Source organism: Monoraphidium neglectum, assembly GCF_000611645.1.
Source record: "Monoraphidium neglectum strain SAG 48.87 unplaced genomic scaffold scaffold00147, whole genome shotgun sequence".
Lineage (NCBI taxonomy): Eukaryota > Viridiplantae > Chlorophyta > Chlorophyceae > Sphaeropleales > Selenastraceae > Monoraphidium > Monoraphidium neglectum.
The window spans coordinates 20684-35579 of NW_014013481.1; the positions used below are offsets into that span (position 1 = coordinate 20684).

Sequence of the window (14896 nt, forward strand, 5' to 3'; positions counted from 1 at the left end):
CCGCCTGTATGACTGCCAAGCATTAACGTACACCCTGTCATAAAACCTATTCAAGCTGCCTTTGGCAGCGAGCTCGTTTCGCGTCGACCCCCGAGTCACTCAGCTTGGATGCGTCCGTGCTTCCATGGGCACGTCATGTGCGTCACACACCGACAGTCTGACAGTGACTTATGGCCGCACACCAGTTTGTGTGTGACATGCCTGCCTGCTTGACCTGTATGCTCATGCTTCTGCATGGGCACCCATGTCGGCAGCAACCACGCACACGGACACAGCGTTGACCCAGCTTGGCTTGCCCACTTGCATGTCCCTACCTGCGTTTACTTGTGTTCAGGGTTGAATCGGCGTTAAAAACTGTTCAGCGCACCGACAAGGTTAAATGATACGCGTGCGCAGTCGCGCAGGTGAAGTTGAGCTGGCTGCCGGGCGCTTCGGCGGGAATGCTACTAATCCGATCATCACACTCACAGAGTGACTCACGCAAGCGGCGGTCGCGTCGAGTGCACGCGCACCGATTGGCTTGAGTATCGCCGATGCTCATATGGCGAGGACTGAGGTCGGTGCATGCCTGACCATCCTGAGGTACATAGATGCACAAAGCTGGTGGTGAGTTTGCTGTTGCGTGGCTGTGCCAACAGTTGGGTGGCGACCAACGCTGGCTGACCGCGGACGTCATGCAACGCAACAAGGGGGCCACTCACAGAGTCTTTCAAAATCCCTTTAGCAAGTGTGAATTTTAGGAGGCACGGGCAGGAGTCGAAGCAGCAACAAAGCTCAGTGCGCCAGCCACCGTGCCACGGCGGCACGGCAGTTTGCCTGGAATGTGGCGCGCCCCGCCCCCCACCGAGGCAAAGTGGGGCAGCGCTTGTGAGGTGAGCAGATCCTAAGCGCTGTTGAGGCGCACGCACAGGCTTCAATCAATGCTCAAACGTCCTGAGACCCAAGGTGTTGGGCGCAGGTGATGTGGCTGGATCCGACCTCGCAGACGCCAGTCCCCTGCTGTGGGAAACCACCTCTGGCGCCTCCTTCCCATTGCACGCTCCTCAAATTTGGGTAACAACAGCACATTCTATGGCATGAGAAGCACCCCTGGGGAAAATGCCGTGTTGGCGCGGCCCACCCAAACCCGATGAGTAGTGCTCCCGGTGACGTGGCCGCCGGCCGCTCCGGCCACCTTGCAGAGAGGCGCATCCAGTGCTGTGGCACCATGGCTGTTCACTTCCACAATGATTAAGTGACGAAACAGTATAACCACATCTTTTGGTGATAAGGAGGGCGGAACCGCAGGCACGGGAGGCGCGGGGTGTTGCCTCAGAAGCCAAGCGTGAGCTCCCTGCCAGGGGTCACGCAGTTGCCGTTGGCTGCGGGCGGCCACGTCAATCAACGCGACTTCTCAAGACCTATCTTTGATTGTGGTCATGAAACCGTCGACAAAGGCCCTTTGAGCGGCACGTCACGTCGGGAACCATGCTGCGAACCGGCCAACGCCCGTGAATTTAACTGTTGCAGCCACAGAGGAGCAGGGCATTGTTTTGGTTCCGTCCACCATCATCTCTTATCTCTTAAATGTTTGTTATGCGACACTGACGGTTTGGGGCCAGCCAACTCTCAACAGCATCAGATCAGTCCCGCTGGCTTGGGTCCAGTGAACCAGCGGAAAACTCATTGAAAATTGTGATCATGCAGCAGCAGAACGCATTGGTTGTTTTGCTGCTGCTGCTCGCCGCCGCCGCTCGCCCCGCTCTCGGTGAGCCTCAGCCACCTTCGGATGCTGCACGCCTCCAACTGATATCATAAGCGGCATGCGCATTGGGCAGCGATGAGGCAGCGAGCGATTCCCGCCACTTTCCATCATGGATGTGATGAGCACATTATAAACATTTGAACCACAGACTGAGTTCGCCGCGGTGTACCCTTCCAAACCACAGGCGGATGGGTTGTCAGCGAAGACGGGAGCGTCGCGGCCCCCCCTGCTGCAGCCACGCCCCTGGCCGCTCCAGCGGCTGCCGCCCGTGTGGCTGCTGCGGAACCCGAGGCTGCCGCCCTGGCGGCTATGGCCTCTGGCCAGGCGGCCCAGTGGATCGTCACCTACCGCGTCAGTGCAGACGACGTGGCTGCTGAGGCCGCAAACCCCCTTGCTGCCTCAGCGACCGCCGCCACCATCGCCGCCGCGGGCGCCTCCTCGCCCGCAGACGCCGCACTGCTGCGCGTGCAGCGCACCGTCAAGGCGCGCGTGATGTCACCGGGCGGCGCCCTGGCAGCGCAGGGCGCCAGCGTTGTGCGCGACTTCCAAAACCTGCCCGTGTCGGTGGTGGCGCTGCCCAGCGCCGCCGCCCTGGCGACCCTGCGCGCCGACCCCTCAGTGGCGAGCGTGGAGCCCAACCGCCCCAACAGCCGTGCCTTGGTGCAGAGTCTGCCCCTTGTCGACCAGCCAGCCGCCGTCGCCGCGGGCAGCAAGGGCGCCGGCTGCTATGTGGCCGTCCTCGACACCGGCGCCGACTACACCCACCCCGACCTGGGCTCCTGCGCCACCGCCGGCGCGCCTGAGCCGTGCCGCGTGGCCTACGCCAGGGACTTCACCAAAGTAGATGACGGCCAGCTGGACAGTGACGGGGTGAGCATCCATTCCGCGCAGGTTCCGGCCGCGGACCTTCAGATTGGGGCACGCGGTGACTGAACCCTGTCTCGCACACCGCCCCAACTTTCTACCCCAGAGGTGTAATTATTAACATGCCTTTCCGGCTATCAACTCCTTCAACAAACCCACCGTCCTGACCCCCACCCTCGCAGCATGGCACCAATGTGGCTGCCATCGTGGCTCGCGTCGCCCCTGGGGCCAAGGTCCTGGCGTTGGTGAGCGGCTGAGGCGCAATTGCCTCATAATCTTCTGCAAAAAGCGACAGAGAGTCCATGTATAGCTGTTGTCACAGGTCAAATCAGTGACCGGAACGCGTGGAAGCGCCATGAGCATTGGCTGTGTGCGCGGCCGACTGCTCTGCACGCCTCCCCCTCTCTGACCAACCCTTGGTACCCTATCCAACCTGCACCGCCAACTACAGGATGTATTTGAGAGTGATGCGGCCGGCAACATCTACGCTTGGGACAGCGACATCCTGGCCGCCATAGACTGGGCCGTCAAGGTCAAGAACAACGGCACGTACAACGTCTGCGCCATCAACCTCTCCCTCGGGTCCTCGACCTTTTCCGCCACCCCTTGCACCACCAGCGCCTACGAGTCCGCCTTCGCCACTGCGCGCCGCGCCGGCATCGTGCCCGCCGTCGCTTCAGGCAACGACGGCAAGAAGGGCGCCATCGCCAGCCCGGCCTGCGCGCCGTCCGCGGTGTCTGTGGGGGCTGTCTACGACAGCAACGTCAACGCGCGCACCTGGAGCGTCTGCACAGACGCCTCCACCGCCGCCGACCAGGTCGCCTGCTTCAGCAACAGCGCCGCCTACCTCACGCTGCTGGCGCCCGGCGCCATCATCAACGCCGGCGGCTGGTCCATGGCCGGCACCAGCCAGGCCACGCCCCACGTGTCCGGCGCCGTTGCAGTGCTCAAGGCCGCGGTGCCCACCGCCTCCGTCGCCCAGATGTTAGCCGTGCTGCAGTCCACCGGCAAGCTCGTCACCGACGCGTTTAATGGTGTCAGCACGGCACGCATTGACTTGGCCGCGGCCGTTACCGCCCTGTCCAGCGGCGGCGGTGGCGTGGGCGCTAACACCGACACCACACCTCCCACCGGCTCTGTCACCATCAATGGCGGCGCTGCCACCACCTCCTCACTGGACGTGACCCTGGCCATCAGCGGCAATGACGCCAGCGGCGTGGCTTCCATGTGCATCAGCAACACCGCCGCAGCCTGCACCGCCTTTGAGGCCTTCGCCACGACCAAGGCTTGGCAGTTGGCTAGCGGCGCTGACGGCTTGCGCGCGGTTTTTGTGACTCTCAAGGACAAAGCAGGCAACACCATGGCCACCCCTGCCACAGCCACCATCACCCTGCAGACCTTTGTTGGCTCCAGCTCACTCATCGTCAACGGCGGCGCAGCCTACACCAACGCGCGCACCGTGCCCCTCCAGATTATCGCCCTGGGAGCCACGCCTAAAACGCGGATGTGCATCAGCCAGACGGCCACAGACGCCTCAAGCTGCACTGGCTGGTCTGGCTTTGCCGCCGTGAAAAAGTTCAACATTGGCATCTGGCCGCAGGGCGCCCGCACCATCCGCGTTTTCTTCTGGGACACCTTCGGCGCCTCCCTCCCTGCTGCCGCGAGCACCATCACTTTTGACAACGTGGCGCCCTCCATGCTCCCCTCCGCCATGGCGCTCAAGGCCACCCCCAGTAGCTTTGGCGTTGTCATCGACTTCCTGCAAGCCGCCACTGATGATGTGTCCGGCGTCGCGTCATATGTGGTGGTCGGCCGCCAGGGCGGCACAGCACCCGCGCGCTGCACCGGCCCCATCCTTAAGAAGGCCCAGAGCGGCGGCCTCGCCACCACCGTCGCCGCCCCCACCGCCCCTGCTGCTGTGCAGCTGCAAAGCGTCTCTTTTTCGAGCCTCCAGGCCGGCACTCCGTATTCATTCCGGTTGTGCGCTGTGGACAACGCGGGCAACGTCGCTCAGGGCGTCACCATTGGCACCCAGACGACACCCTGACCGCCTGACCGCCTGAGCCTACATTTCTCATCGCTTTGTGATTCACCAAAAAACTGCACAGAGCACTTGTCCACCAGCACGCCTCTGGCAGCCCAGCTGCTCATCCATCCCTGCCCCCATTTCTTCTGAGTGAAACGAGCATGGATTCCTTGGGCCCCTCGTTGGCTCTCACTTTGAACATGATGATGCAGACGCTCGTCTGCAAAGTCTGCGAAGCGCGGTGTCCTGGCGACGACACCCTGGTGAGACCCTTGGGGGCACCATAGCGGCCCCGCCATCAACGCCCCCTTTGGGTTGCGAGGTGCCGCAAGTTGTTCATACAGCACTGTGTTGTCCCGCATTGCTGCCTGGCTGGCAGCTTGTCGCACAGCTGTGTGTAGGATGCTCTACTGCCCACCTGGCCTGCTGCTCATGCCTGGGACCATGGACTGGATTTCTTTGCTGCAACCGGGTGCAACGGTGCAGCTTTTTCGCCCTCCCACCCCCCGACGCTGCGTCACCCCTGAAACTCTCCTTGCCGGCCGCCGCATTGTCGTAATTAAGGGCGTTGTCGAGCGCAAATTGAAAAGTTACAACTATGTCATGTGCATTCTGCTGTTGCGGTCAACGGACGCGCGTTGCATCATGGCCAGGCGCCGCACAGGCGTCTTTTGCATGCCCCATACCTTGTAATTGCACACTCAGATGGTTGCCTTGGCTTCCCACTCTTTCACACAGCAAGTAATGCAGCACAAGCAGTCACGCCTGCATCATCAGCATCATCAGGCCCGCTCTTCAGTCACTTTGTCGGCCGCAACACCTGCAGCTGCTGCTCGCAATGATGTACATATTGCTGCCTGGGAGGAGCCTCTCCGAGCTGCATCAACCTGCAGCAGGCAAAGCGATGCATGCACGTGCACGGCCTGACATTGCGGGGGCTGCTGGCCACAATCTCATGAAGTTGTGCGCACCTGATCAATGGGGGGGGGGTGAGGGTGCAGTTGAGCAAAGACACGTGTGGCCCTGTACAGGACCTTGCAGGCGGGGCGGCCCGCAGGTGAGGCGGCCTGCAGTAGTGCAAGCAGACATGAGGTGTGCCAGCACCACCAGCAGGCATGTGTGCAGGCAGCGCCGGTCCTCTGCATCAGAGCTCAGGGAAGCCGCAGTTGTGGTGTAAGTGATGGAGGTTCTGGCTGCACTCGTCAGCAGCACATAAAGCTGGCCAGCACTTTTGGAAGGTGCACTGCCGCAATCGTCTTGCCGCGTACTCATGACCTGCACGCTGTCAGCGCGACCCAAGCATCACACGTACAGTACATGCACCACCTCACATTCCTGTGGCCTCCAGCACCAGAATGTGGGCAGGGGCATCAAGCAACGCAGGTGCCATTGAGGCATGGCTCTGCAGCCGCTGAACGTTTGTGTTGGTGTGTTTGTGTTCGCGCGTGTGTGTGTGTGCGCACGTGTGTGTGTGTGTGTGTGTGTGTGTGTGTGTGTGTGTGTGTGTGTGTGTGTGTGTGTGTGTGTGTGCGTGCGTGCGTGTGACGCGGGCAGACGGCACTGGGTTGCGCGTGCATTCACTTGCATGCACGCTTGCAGCTGTGGCAGTTTTGTGCGCTACGGTAGCTTGTATGGTGCGGTATGCATGTTGACAGGGGGTGAAAGAGCACCACCTTTTGCTTCGGAGGGTTGCGGTCCAGGCAGTCGCATACCGCAGCTCCTGACTCCCTGCGGCCGTTGGACGGCCGCGCTGTGGATGCAAGCGCGGGCCTCTTCGCCCTGGCAACTTTACTGCTGCCGTCTTACCCCATACAAGCGCGCCGATCACCAGCATTGAGCGGGCGGGTCGGTTACCGGCAGTTGCAGGTGCTCAGGGCATGTTCTGCCAACGCACTGGCGTGCGTCATGCTCACGCGGGTGCCCAGCAGCCACAAAGGCAACAGCCTGCCAGGGGTTGGCCAATACCGGCCGTCATACCACAAGCTTATCATAATACGTTGGCCCGCATCGACACATTGAACGTCGTTACTTTCATGGTTTTTTACCTGCTGCATGCGGCGTATTGAATCAGCCAGTGAGCTAGATCATGGCCGCCAGCATCGCCGCCACGCAAATAACATGTGAGCTCATAGCCTCCTGATCTTGCCTTTCTGTGATTACACGTGCGGCTAGGGTCCGGCGCAGTTCTTGGCTTGGCCAGCACCAGCCTGCTCTGCTGCCTGGTTGTGACTCTGGCTGTGTGCGCTGTGTCAATCATTGTGGTCAAGGATGAGTATTTGGAAATCCAACGCCGAATGCGCAAGCATGACGGATTTTAACCAAACAACGAGCTTTTTAACACTGAGGCCACAATCGCGCTGTGCTTCTTATCGCAAACGCTAACTTGACACCAACGCATGTTCTAGAAAAGGGCCCCTGGCCGCTGCAGGCTTACCGCAGCGTGACCCAGATCCAGCCGCCGTGTGCTCACTGCAACACGTGCCACCTGATGCGACCCCCCCTCTCGCAGGTCATTGGCATGGATGTGCCTGATTGCCAGGGTGGTGCCAGTGTGCTATTGCGACTCCGAAGGGTGCGCAAACGCGGAAGTGCGCTCGTTAAAATGCTTTGAAACAGCTGGTGTGGTGCCTGCAAGCTGTAAAACCTGCTGTTGGGCTGCTGTTGCTGTTCGGTCTTGGCGAGGCGGATGACGATTTTCGCAACAAATGGGTAATTTGCATCTGAATACCTGCTGACTACTACTGCAACGACTGACGCCTCTTTTCTGGTTTCATCCTGCGTGGCTGACTGCTTTGTATGGGGTGGCCTGTTGTGGAGCTTTTCATCCAACCCTTGATCCTTTCACCTGGCGGCTGCGCGGCCCCCACTTGACCCACCATGGCGCATGTGAGATGACGAGCAAATCACCCGCATTCGCATTGCACTGTCCCCGCAGGCGTGGCGATCCTGGACCTGGATCCCGCTCGCAAGCCGCCGGCGGTTCAATGCCGCCCGCCTTGTTACGGTTCCTTGGGCCGTTTCTGCCCTCCGCCCTGGTTCCTCCCTCATGCTCACACACAAGCAAAGGGCACAACAATAGCCGATGGCAGCGACACAGCGACGGGTGCTAGCTGTGTTGAGGCCGCAGCAGACCTTGCTCTGCGCGCTCATACAGACACACACACACACACACACACACGCACGCACGCAAAGGCGTCTTTGGTCGCGGTTGTAGGCACATCACTTTGGTGAGGCACAAGCCAAAAGCAGCGTTGCACATGGGCTCTTGCACACCGCCTGCGCTGAAGATACTGGCGCGCTAGCGGTGCTGGCCATTCACTGCAACACGCTGCAACCGCAAGATAGTTTATTTTACAGCTGAGTGCAAACCACGTAAACGTATAGCACAGGGATAGTGCTGTAGCGCACCTCTCCGTCACTCGGCACCAGACACCGGGCTTACTGTTTCGCAGCGACTTGAGCAATAAGTTGCTCTGAGCCTCCACTACTATACTGGCTCAGCTTGGCAACTGTCCCTGTAGACAATCTCTAGGGGCGACGCAAACTAGACCCAAGATGGGCCTTCTCAGCAGCCTCTCCGAGTCGCTTGTCAGCCTTAGCTCCACCGTGTCCTCGCACACACCTCACCTGCACCAAGGCCACGGCGGGGCGCCTGCGGACGAAGCCGCGCTCGAGGCGCTGCTTGCTGGTGCCCGCGCAGAGATAGACCAGCACCATGGCGGCGTCGACACAGTTTCCAACCTGCTGCGCGTCGGCGGCGAGGAACCTGTCACAGACAGGCAGCTGAAGAGGTGCGTCCTCGCCCCAGGCCATACGATTCGCCGGTATGGCACCAACTCGTGCCTGCTCCATCGCCGACCATCCGCCCGCGCCCCTCGCGCCCGCCGCAGGTGGCTCGCCGCGCGCGGCTGGGACCCCGCCCGCGCCGCGCGCGACCTCGCCGCGCACGCGGCGTGGCGCGCGGAAACGATGCCGGATGGACGGGTGGCGGATTCCGAGGTTAGGAACGAGCTCGCCCAGAGAAAGGTGCTCCTGCAGGGCCTCGACCGCCGCGGCCGCGGCGTGGTCGTCTTTATCGGCGGCAACCACGCGCCCAAGTGAGCCGCGCGCGCGGGCGCAGCCGGCGGCGCGGGGGAGGGCTTCGGGCCGGGGGCGGCTGGGACATGGGGCGGGCGGCGCGCGTGGCGGCGGGGCCCAGTGATGTTTCGCGTTGGCCGCCGGGCAGCGCTCCCGGGGCTGCTTCCTGCCCCTCCCAACTCGACGCGCCTTCCTCGCTGGCCCCTCATTTTTCAGACCGCCCCATGCTCAGCCCCTGACTGGTTTCACATACACACACACGCGCACACACGCGCACACACATGGACCCACTCAAGCACACACGCATCCGCCCAAACCCCCTCGCTCGCACGCACAACACACGCCACACATACGCACACTCACACCCAAACCACAACAGCCCGGACCAGTCCGAGGTGCAGCGCTTCTTCTGCTACAGCACCGACAACGCCATCGCGCTGGCCGACCCCGAGCTCAACCCTGAGGGCCGCATAATCTTCTTGTTCGACGTCGGGGACTTTGGGTGCGCATGGGCGTGCCGGCCGCGCGCTGGCAGATCACCCGGCGCTTTCGCTTTCCGACGCAGGCGCCGGGTCTGGGGCGAAGCGCGCGGCTGCTTGAAGCGTGCTGCTGGGCAGGCTCAACGCCACGCAATTGGTGGGCTGGAGGGCTTGCAGCTCCAGGGTCCTTACGCAGGCGCCACTGGAGTGCACTTGTTGGGGGCAGTGCCCTGGTCGCTTAGATTTGTGCGTACTGCACCGCAGGTGGAAGAACTTCGACGTCACCGGCGCCAAGACGCTCTTCAAGATGATCCACGTGGGCGGGCGGCGGGGGCCCGCAGGGGTGTCACTGGCTGTCCGGCCTCAAGGCGCCAGCGGGCTGAGGGGTTGAGAGGCTTGTGACGGCTTTCAGTGGTGGCCACCGAGGCGGGGCGCGGGACGGCTGCAGGGCAGCTTTGGGCAGGGGCAGACGCGTCGGGATGGACCCGCGCGGTGCAGCGGTGGCACGCTGCAGGCGGGCTGGCGCGCGCGCGCGTGCTGTCTCTGCCCCACCTGGCCCGTACCATTCAGGCTCCGGCCCTGCACCACGCAACCCGGCCTCACCACATGCACCCCATTACGCCCCCTCCCCCTTTTCCCCCACACACAAATTGCCTAAAACAAGGCCCACTACGTGGAGCGCCTGGCCGTCTTCTACTTTTACAACGCCAGCGCCGTCCTGCGCCAGCTGTACCGCCTGGTCTACCCCTTTGTCGACCCCGTGACGCGCCAGAAGGTGGTCTTCCTGCCGCACGACGCGGCGGAGGCGGCCGCCATACTGGACGCAGACATCGGGCTGCACGTGAGCGCCGCGCAGCGCAGTGGATTTAAGGCCCGCACCTGTGCTCACGCCCACGCTGCGCGGTGTTTTGGGGGGGCCGCTGCACCCTCGGGCGCCGCGTCATGGCCCTCTCAAAAGTTTGGAGATTTGGGGGTTGCGGGGTGCGCCGCTATGACGCCCTTGATGTTGGGCGGTGGCCCTGCTTGCTTTGATGCCTGGGGTGGAGGGGGCGGGGCTGTTGTGGCAGGTTGCGAGCCACCTTTTGGATGGCCTTTCTTGTGGGTGCAGCTGCTGTGGGTGCTCAGTAGCCAGGAATGGGCGCTTCATGCAACCCCTCCCGCTGCCGACCGTACACGCCCCACTCCCCTGGGCCCCGACCCCGCAACCGCAGCTGCTCCCGCCATCCCTGGGCGGGACTGCCGAGCCGCGGCCCGTGGAGGGCGGGCGGGCGATGGTTGAGGAGGCGGCGCGGCAGCGCGCCGCCTCGCAGCAGCCGGGGCCGCCGCCCGAGGCGCCCGCAGCAGAGGTCGGCGCGGCGCCTGGCACTGAGTGCGCTGCAGCTCCTGCTGCTCCTGCCGCTGCTGCTGGCGCTGCGGCTGCCCCCCAAGAGGACGCGGTCGTCAATGTGGGCGGACGCGAGGCGGATGGCGCGCCCAGCAAGCAGCAGAGCGCGTTGGGGGTGGCGCCTGTCAACGGCGCCGCGGGGCTCGCGATGGCCTGAGGTCGCTCAGCCCTGCTATTGCCAAAAACCTGAGATCGTTGGCTCAGAATGCTGTTTCGCTCTCATGAGATTGGCCTATGAATGTTGTCTGCGAAGTTCTTGGCTTCTGATGCTGCAGGGATGCAGCCTTCGAATTTGCTGTCGTGACGTCGCCCTGAGCACGGCAGATTCTGCACCTTTGCGTGCCCTTCCCTGCATGTGCTTTCGAGAGCGCTGGGCAACTGCACCCCTTGAGGTTTGCAGCGCCCGGCTGCAGGTTCAAAATTGGTGGCGTGTGTCGCTGTTGAGCGCCCGCCAACCCGTCCAAACAGACAAACAATGGTGATCAGGTTGCCTGATGACCCTCAGCTGCAGACTCTAGGACACGGCCCCTTTACACGGCACTGCTTTGATGCGCCATCGATGATGCTGTGTGCTGCGCTGCATGTTGGCGTGCCACCTTGCGGTCAACCTTGTCCTGCCTGCACCAGCATTGTATGCTTCTTGTGAGCCCTCACCTGGCCTATGCTCTCTCTGCTGTCAGCAGCCATCCCCTTGAAACTGCCCCAAACGCCCTGCCCCTGCCACAATAACCGGGCCCGTTCATGCCGGCTGACGGCTTCACTGCTGCAAGTTTTGGGAGACGCTCAACTGCTGCCGCGACTAGTGTAATCAGCGGCTGGAGATCCGCAGATACAGGTGTATGTCGGGTCACATGGACAGAGTTGTGGTGTTGATGCGGAGTGATTTCGGGTGTGACGGCGGGTGTAACGGGGTGGGGGGCCCGGCTGATTGCTAACTTCAGTTATGTTCACAGAGTGGGAAACATGGACGTGTGTTCGCCCATGTGCACTGGCCGCCCATGCTGTACCGTGATGCACCCTGGCATGCTGCCGAAGAACAGCAGCATGAATATTGCTGCCAAGACTTGTGGCTTGCTGCCTGTTGCCAGCTCTGCGCCGCTGCGCAGCAACGACAGGGAGGAAGCATCAAATCGTTACAAGCCGATACACGATGTGCGAAAGGTGTCGTGCGCCTGCATCAGGGGTGAGGGTTATTAAGCATCACAGACGGCAGCTTGAGCTGAGATCACAGTGGCTAGAAACGCAGGCGCTGGCTGCAAAGACAGAGGGGCACGGGGAGGCCGTGCAGAACTGAGAAAAAGCATTGCGCACGCACTCGCAGAGTTGAGCGCAAGCAAATCTGCAAGCGAAATAAATGAGAACGATGGCGCCTCATGGCGGGGTGGGCGTGGAAACCTGGCGACTCAGCAGCGATGTGGCAGCTGCAGAAACGTGGGTGTGGCAAAACGGGAGCCATTTGGCAGCCTGCAGCGAGGCTAGCTAGTCTTGCGGCACACACAGCAGCCGTGACCCGCAGCAGCTTGCGCTGGCGGAGAAGGCGTTGAGAGGTGCAGGGTGCAAGCGAGCAGTGCAGGCAGAGGTGATGCAAGCCGTGGCGTTGCATGCTCTGCGCAATGGGGCGGCGCGCTCGTCACACGTGACAACTGTTAAACTAGGGGCACAAGGGGTTTGTTTGCGGCGATGCCTCCTCCGGGCATTGGCGATCGCTCAAAAAATGCTCTTATGAAGCCGGCCAGCAGCGGGCCAAAGGGGGTACTACAAGGCAGTCATGGCGGGCTTGCGGTTGCCAAGACACATTATGGCAGTGCGGGATGGAGGTATTAAGCAATGTAGGCGCACAGCAGACGCGCTGCGAGTGTCGCAGCAACGTGGCCAGTAATTGTCAGATGTGTGCTGGTTGTGCAGGACTGACCGATGTGGTTCAGGACTGATGGTCAACGGCGCGCTCAGACGAAGTTCTATATTCAGCGGGCCCGCCTGGCACTGGCGCAGCGCTCTAGGTGGGCCATGCATTGGGTACGGAGGACGGTAGTGTGGCAGGCAAAAAGCCACAAAAGACGGCGGCGAAGGGGAAAACGGGCCGGGCGTGCTTGCCAGGTGTTGGAGTGGACGGCGTGGCCTGACACCATGAGCAGGGCGCGCCTCGCGCTATGAGCTTGTGCTGCAACAGAGCCGCCCTCAAAACGCTTGTGGAAAGCCGAGCCCGTAAACTGCAATTGATGACGAGAGTAGGCGCATGGTGCGGCGGAAGGGGTCATGCACCCAAGCCCACAGGGCGCGCTCTCAGCCTGCTGCGGGCAGCCAGACGCAATGCAGTGCCACAGCAGGGCCAGGGTGACGCGCAAGCGCCAGCACATAAACTGGGCTGGTGCAAGAGGCCCAGGCCCCCTCGTTAGCAGCATGCAGGGCTGAAGCACCCAATCACGCTGCGGCAGAAGGGGCAGGCCACGACCTCCGCGTGCTGCATACTGAACAGGCCGGAGCAGCATGCAGAGCACATGGCGTGTCCGCAGGGCTTCAGGCGGATACCAGGCGGCGCATCCAGGCAGACGCCGCAGCAACTGTCCTCGCCGTCGCGCTCGTTAGAGCAGCCACCCCTGTCTGTGGGGGCAGCTTCGCGTTGGGGCGGCCCCAGCACCGCCTCCCCGCTGCTGCCCGGCGCCGCAGCAGCGCGGCTGCGCGCCGGGGTGGGGCCCAAAACAAAGCTGACGTCCTTGCCGAGCAGTGGCGCACCGGCGCCTGCGTCCGGTGAGGCTGCCTCGCACGCCGCCACGTCGACCGCGCATGCCGCGCGCACGCGGTGGCCGCCAGCCGCCGCCGCGCCCACTCCCACCTTGCAGCACGCGACTGCCGCCGCTGTGCCGTTGGGAGCGTCGCCGCCACCGCCGCTGGCAAGGCCCAGCGCGGCCTGCGCAGCCGCGAGCGTCTTTCGCTGCCGTCCGCGCAACGCTGCCGCGGCCAGCAGCTTGAGGGACGGGGCTCCGTTTGAGTACAGGCTGGAGGCGCCGCCCAGTGCGCTCGAGAGCGGCAGGCGCGGGTGCAGCAGGTGTGCGAGGTCGTGGTGTGCGCTGAGGGCCGCCAGGTGGCAGGGCAGGTGCCCAAAGCCGTCCCGGAGGGCGCGAGGGTCAGGGGAGCGGGACGCGGCTGGGGTGCTGACCTGTGCAAAAGGAGAGAGCGCAGTGCGCTTGTATTGGGTGTGCGTGTGTCTGCAAGCACTCTTGATTTTTGGTTGAAGGTAGGAAGGAAACGAGATTTCAGCCAATAAGTGGTGCAGGCACGCTGGCTGGGGCGCCGCATGCCGTACGACGACAGCCGACACAGGCAGCCCTCAAACAGGCAGGCGCCCCCTGCTCCAGCAACAAGACGCGCTGCATGCATGGCCGCCACATGCGCGCGCCCCCTCACTCCCTGCCTGGCCCCAGCGCTCACGTGAGCCAGAAGCAGCATCTTGGCGGCCTCGGTGTGCCCCAACCGCGCAGCCAGGTGCATTGGGCAGGTGCCGCGCGTGCAGGCGATGCACCCGTACGAGCCAACAAGCGTGCGCACACAAAGCGCTGGCGCCGCGCGCAGCAGCTCACGCAGCGCACCGCGCGCGTCGGCATCCACCGCAACGTGCAGCGCCGTGAAGCCGGCGCGCATGCGCACGTCAACGTAGCGGGTCGCGGGGCCGTTGGGGGACGAGGGGCACGGCGCAAACGCCCCCTGGGTGGCGTCTAGCAGCGCGGCGGCGCTGTCGGCCGCGTCTGCGCAGGCGGCGTAGAACAGCGCCGTGCGGCCGCCGCGTGAGTCCGCTGCCCAGGGGTCTGCGCCGGCGCCTAGCAGCAGCCGCACGCACGTGGCGCCCCCAGGGTGGATGGCCGCGAGCATCAGCGGCGTCTGACCGCACGCGTTGCGCGCGTCGACAGCGGCGCGGACGCTGCTGGGCAGCGCGCCGCCGCCGCCGTCGACGGCGGCGGCGCGCGCGGCGTCCTCGGCACAGCGCAGGAGGCAGCACAGCGCGGGCTCGTTGGCAGCCTTGGCGGCCGCGTGCAGCAGGCGCTTGTGGAAGGCCAGCAGGCCGCGCGTGCGCAGCAGCTGGGGCTGCTTTGCGCACTCGCGCTCGAGCTGCGCCGCCGTGGCGCAACGGGTTTCGAGAGAGGGCTCAGGGAATGCGTTTGCCATAGAAAGGGGCGCACCCCACGCGGGACCCCTGCCAAGGGCATTGCACTAGCCTTGTCAGCGTGAACCTTCCCCCAGCCTCGCACCTGTTCTAGGTCGACGCAGCCCTTTTTAACATCATCCTTCAATTTATGGGCGCTCAGGATGCTCAGAGCGATGCCCAT

The 14896-nt window shown here is 63.3% G+C and overlaps 3 protein-coding genes across 3 annotated transcripts; 2 read left to right on the plus strand and 1 right to left on the minus strand.

The window, feature by feature from the left end:
- Positions 1–1680: 1680 nt before the first annotated feature.
- MNEG_1467 (peptidase S8/S53 subtilisin kexin sedolisin) lies at positions 1681–4655 on the plus strand (the record flags this gene model as incomplete). The annotated part of the gene is made up of 4 exons (XM_014050051.1): positions 1681–1747; positions 1929–2614; positions 2791–2853; positions 3060–4655. 4 exons carry the CDS (start codon positions 1681–1683, stop codon positions 4653–4655), a joined length of 2412 nt encoding a protein of 803 aa, XP_013905505.1.
- Positions 4656–8189: 3534 nt separating this feature from the next.
- MNEG_1468 (hypothetical protein) lies at positions 8190–10731 on the plus strand (the record flags this gene model as incomplete). The annotated part of the gene is made up of 6 exons (XM_014050052.1): positions 8190–8425; positions 8525–8731; positions 9091–9213; positions 9455–9506; positions 9855–10031; positions 10402–10731. 6 exons carry the CDS (start codon positions 8190–8192, stop codon positions 10729–10731), a joined length of 1125 nt encoding a protein of 374 aa, XP_013905506.1.
- Positions 10732–12966: 2235 nt separating this feature from the next.
- MNEG_1469 (hypothetical protein) lies at positions 12967–14896 on the minus strand (the record flags this gene model as incomplete). Its single annotated transcript, XM_014050053.1, has 3 exons — positions 12967–13731; positions 14004–14678; positions 14819–14896. The coding sequence occupies 3 exons, from the start codon at positions 14894–14896 to the stop codon at positions 12967–12969; spliced, it is 1518 nt and encodes a 505-aa protein (XP_013905507.1).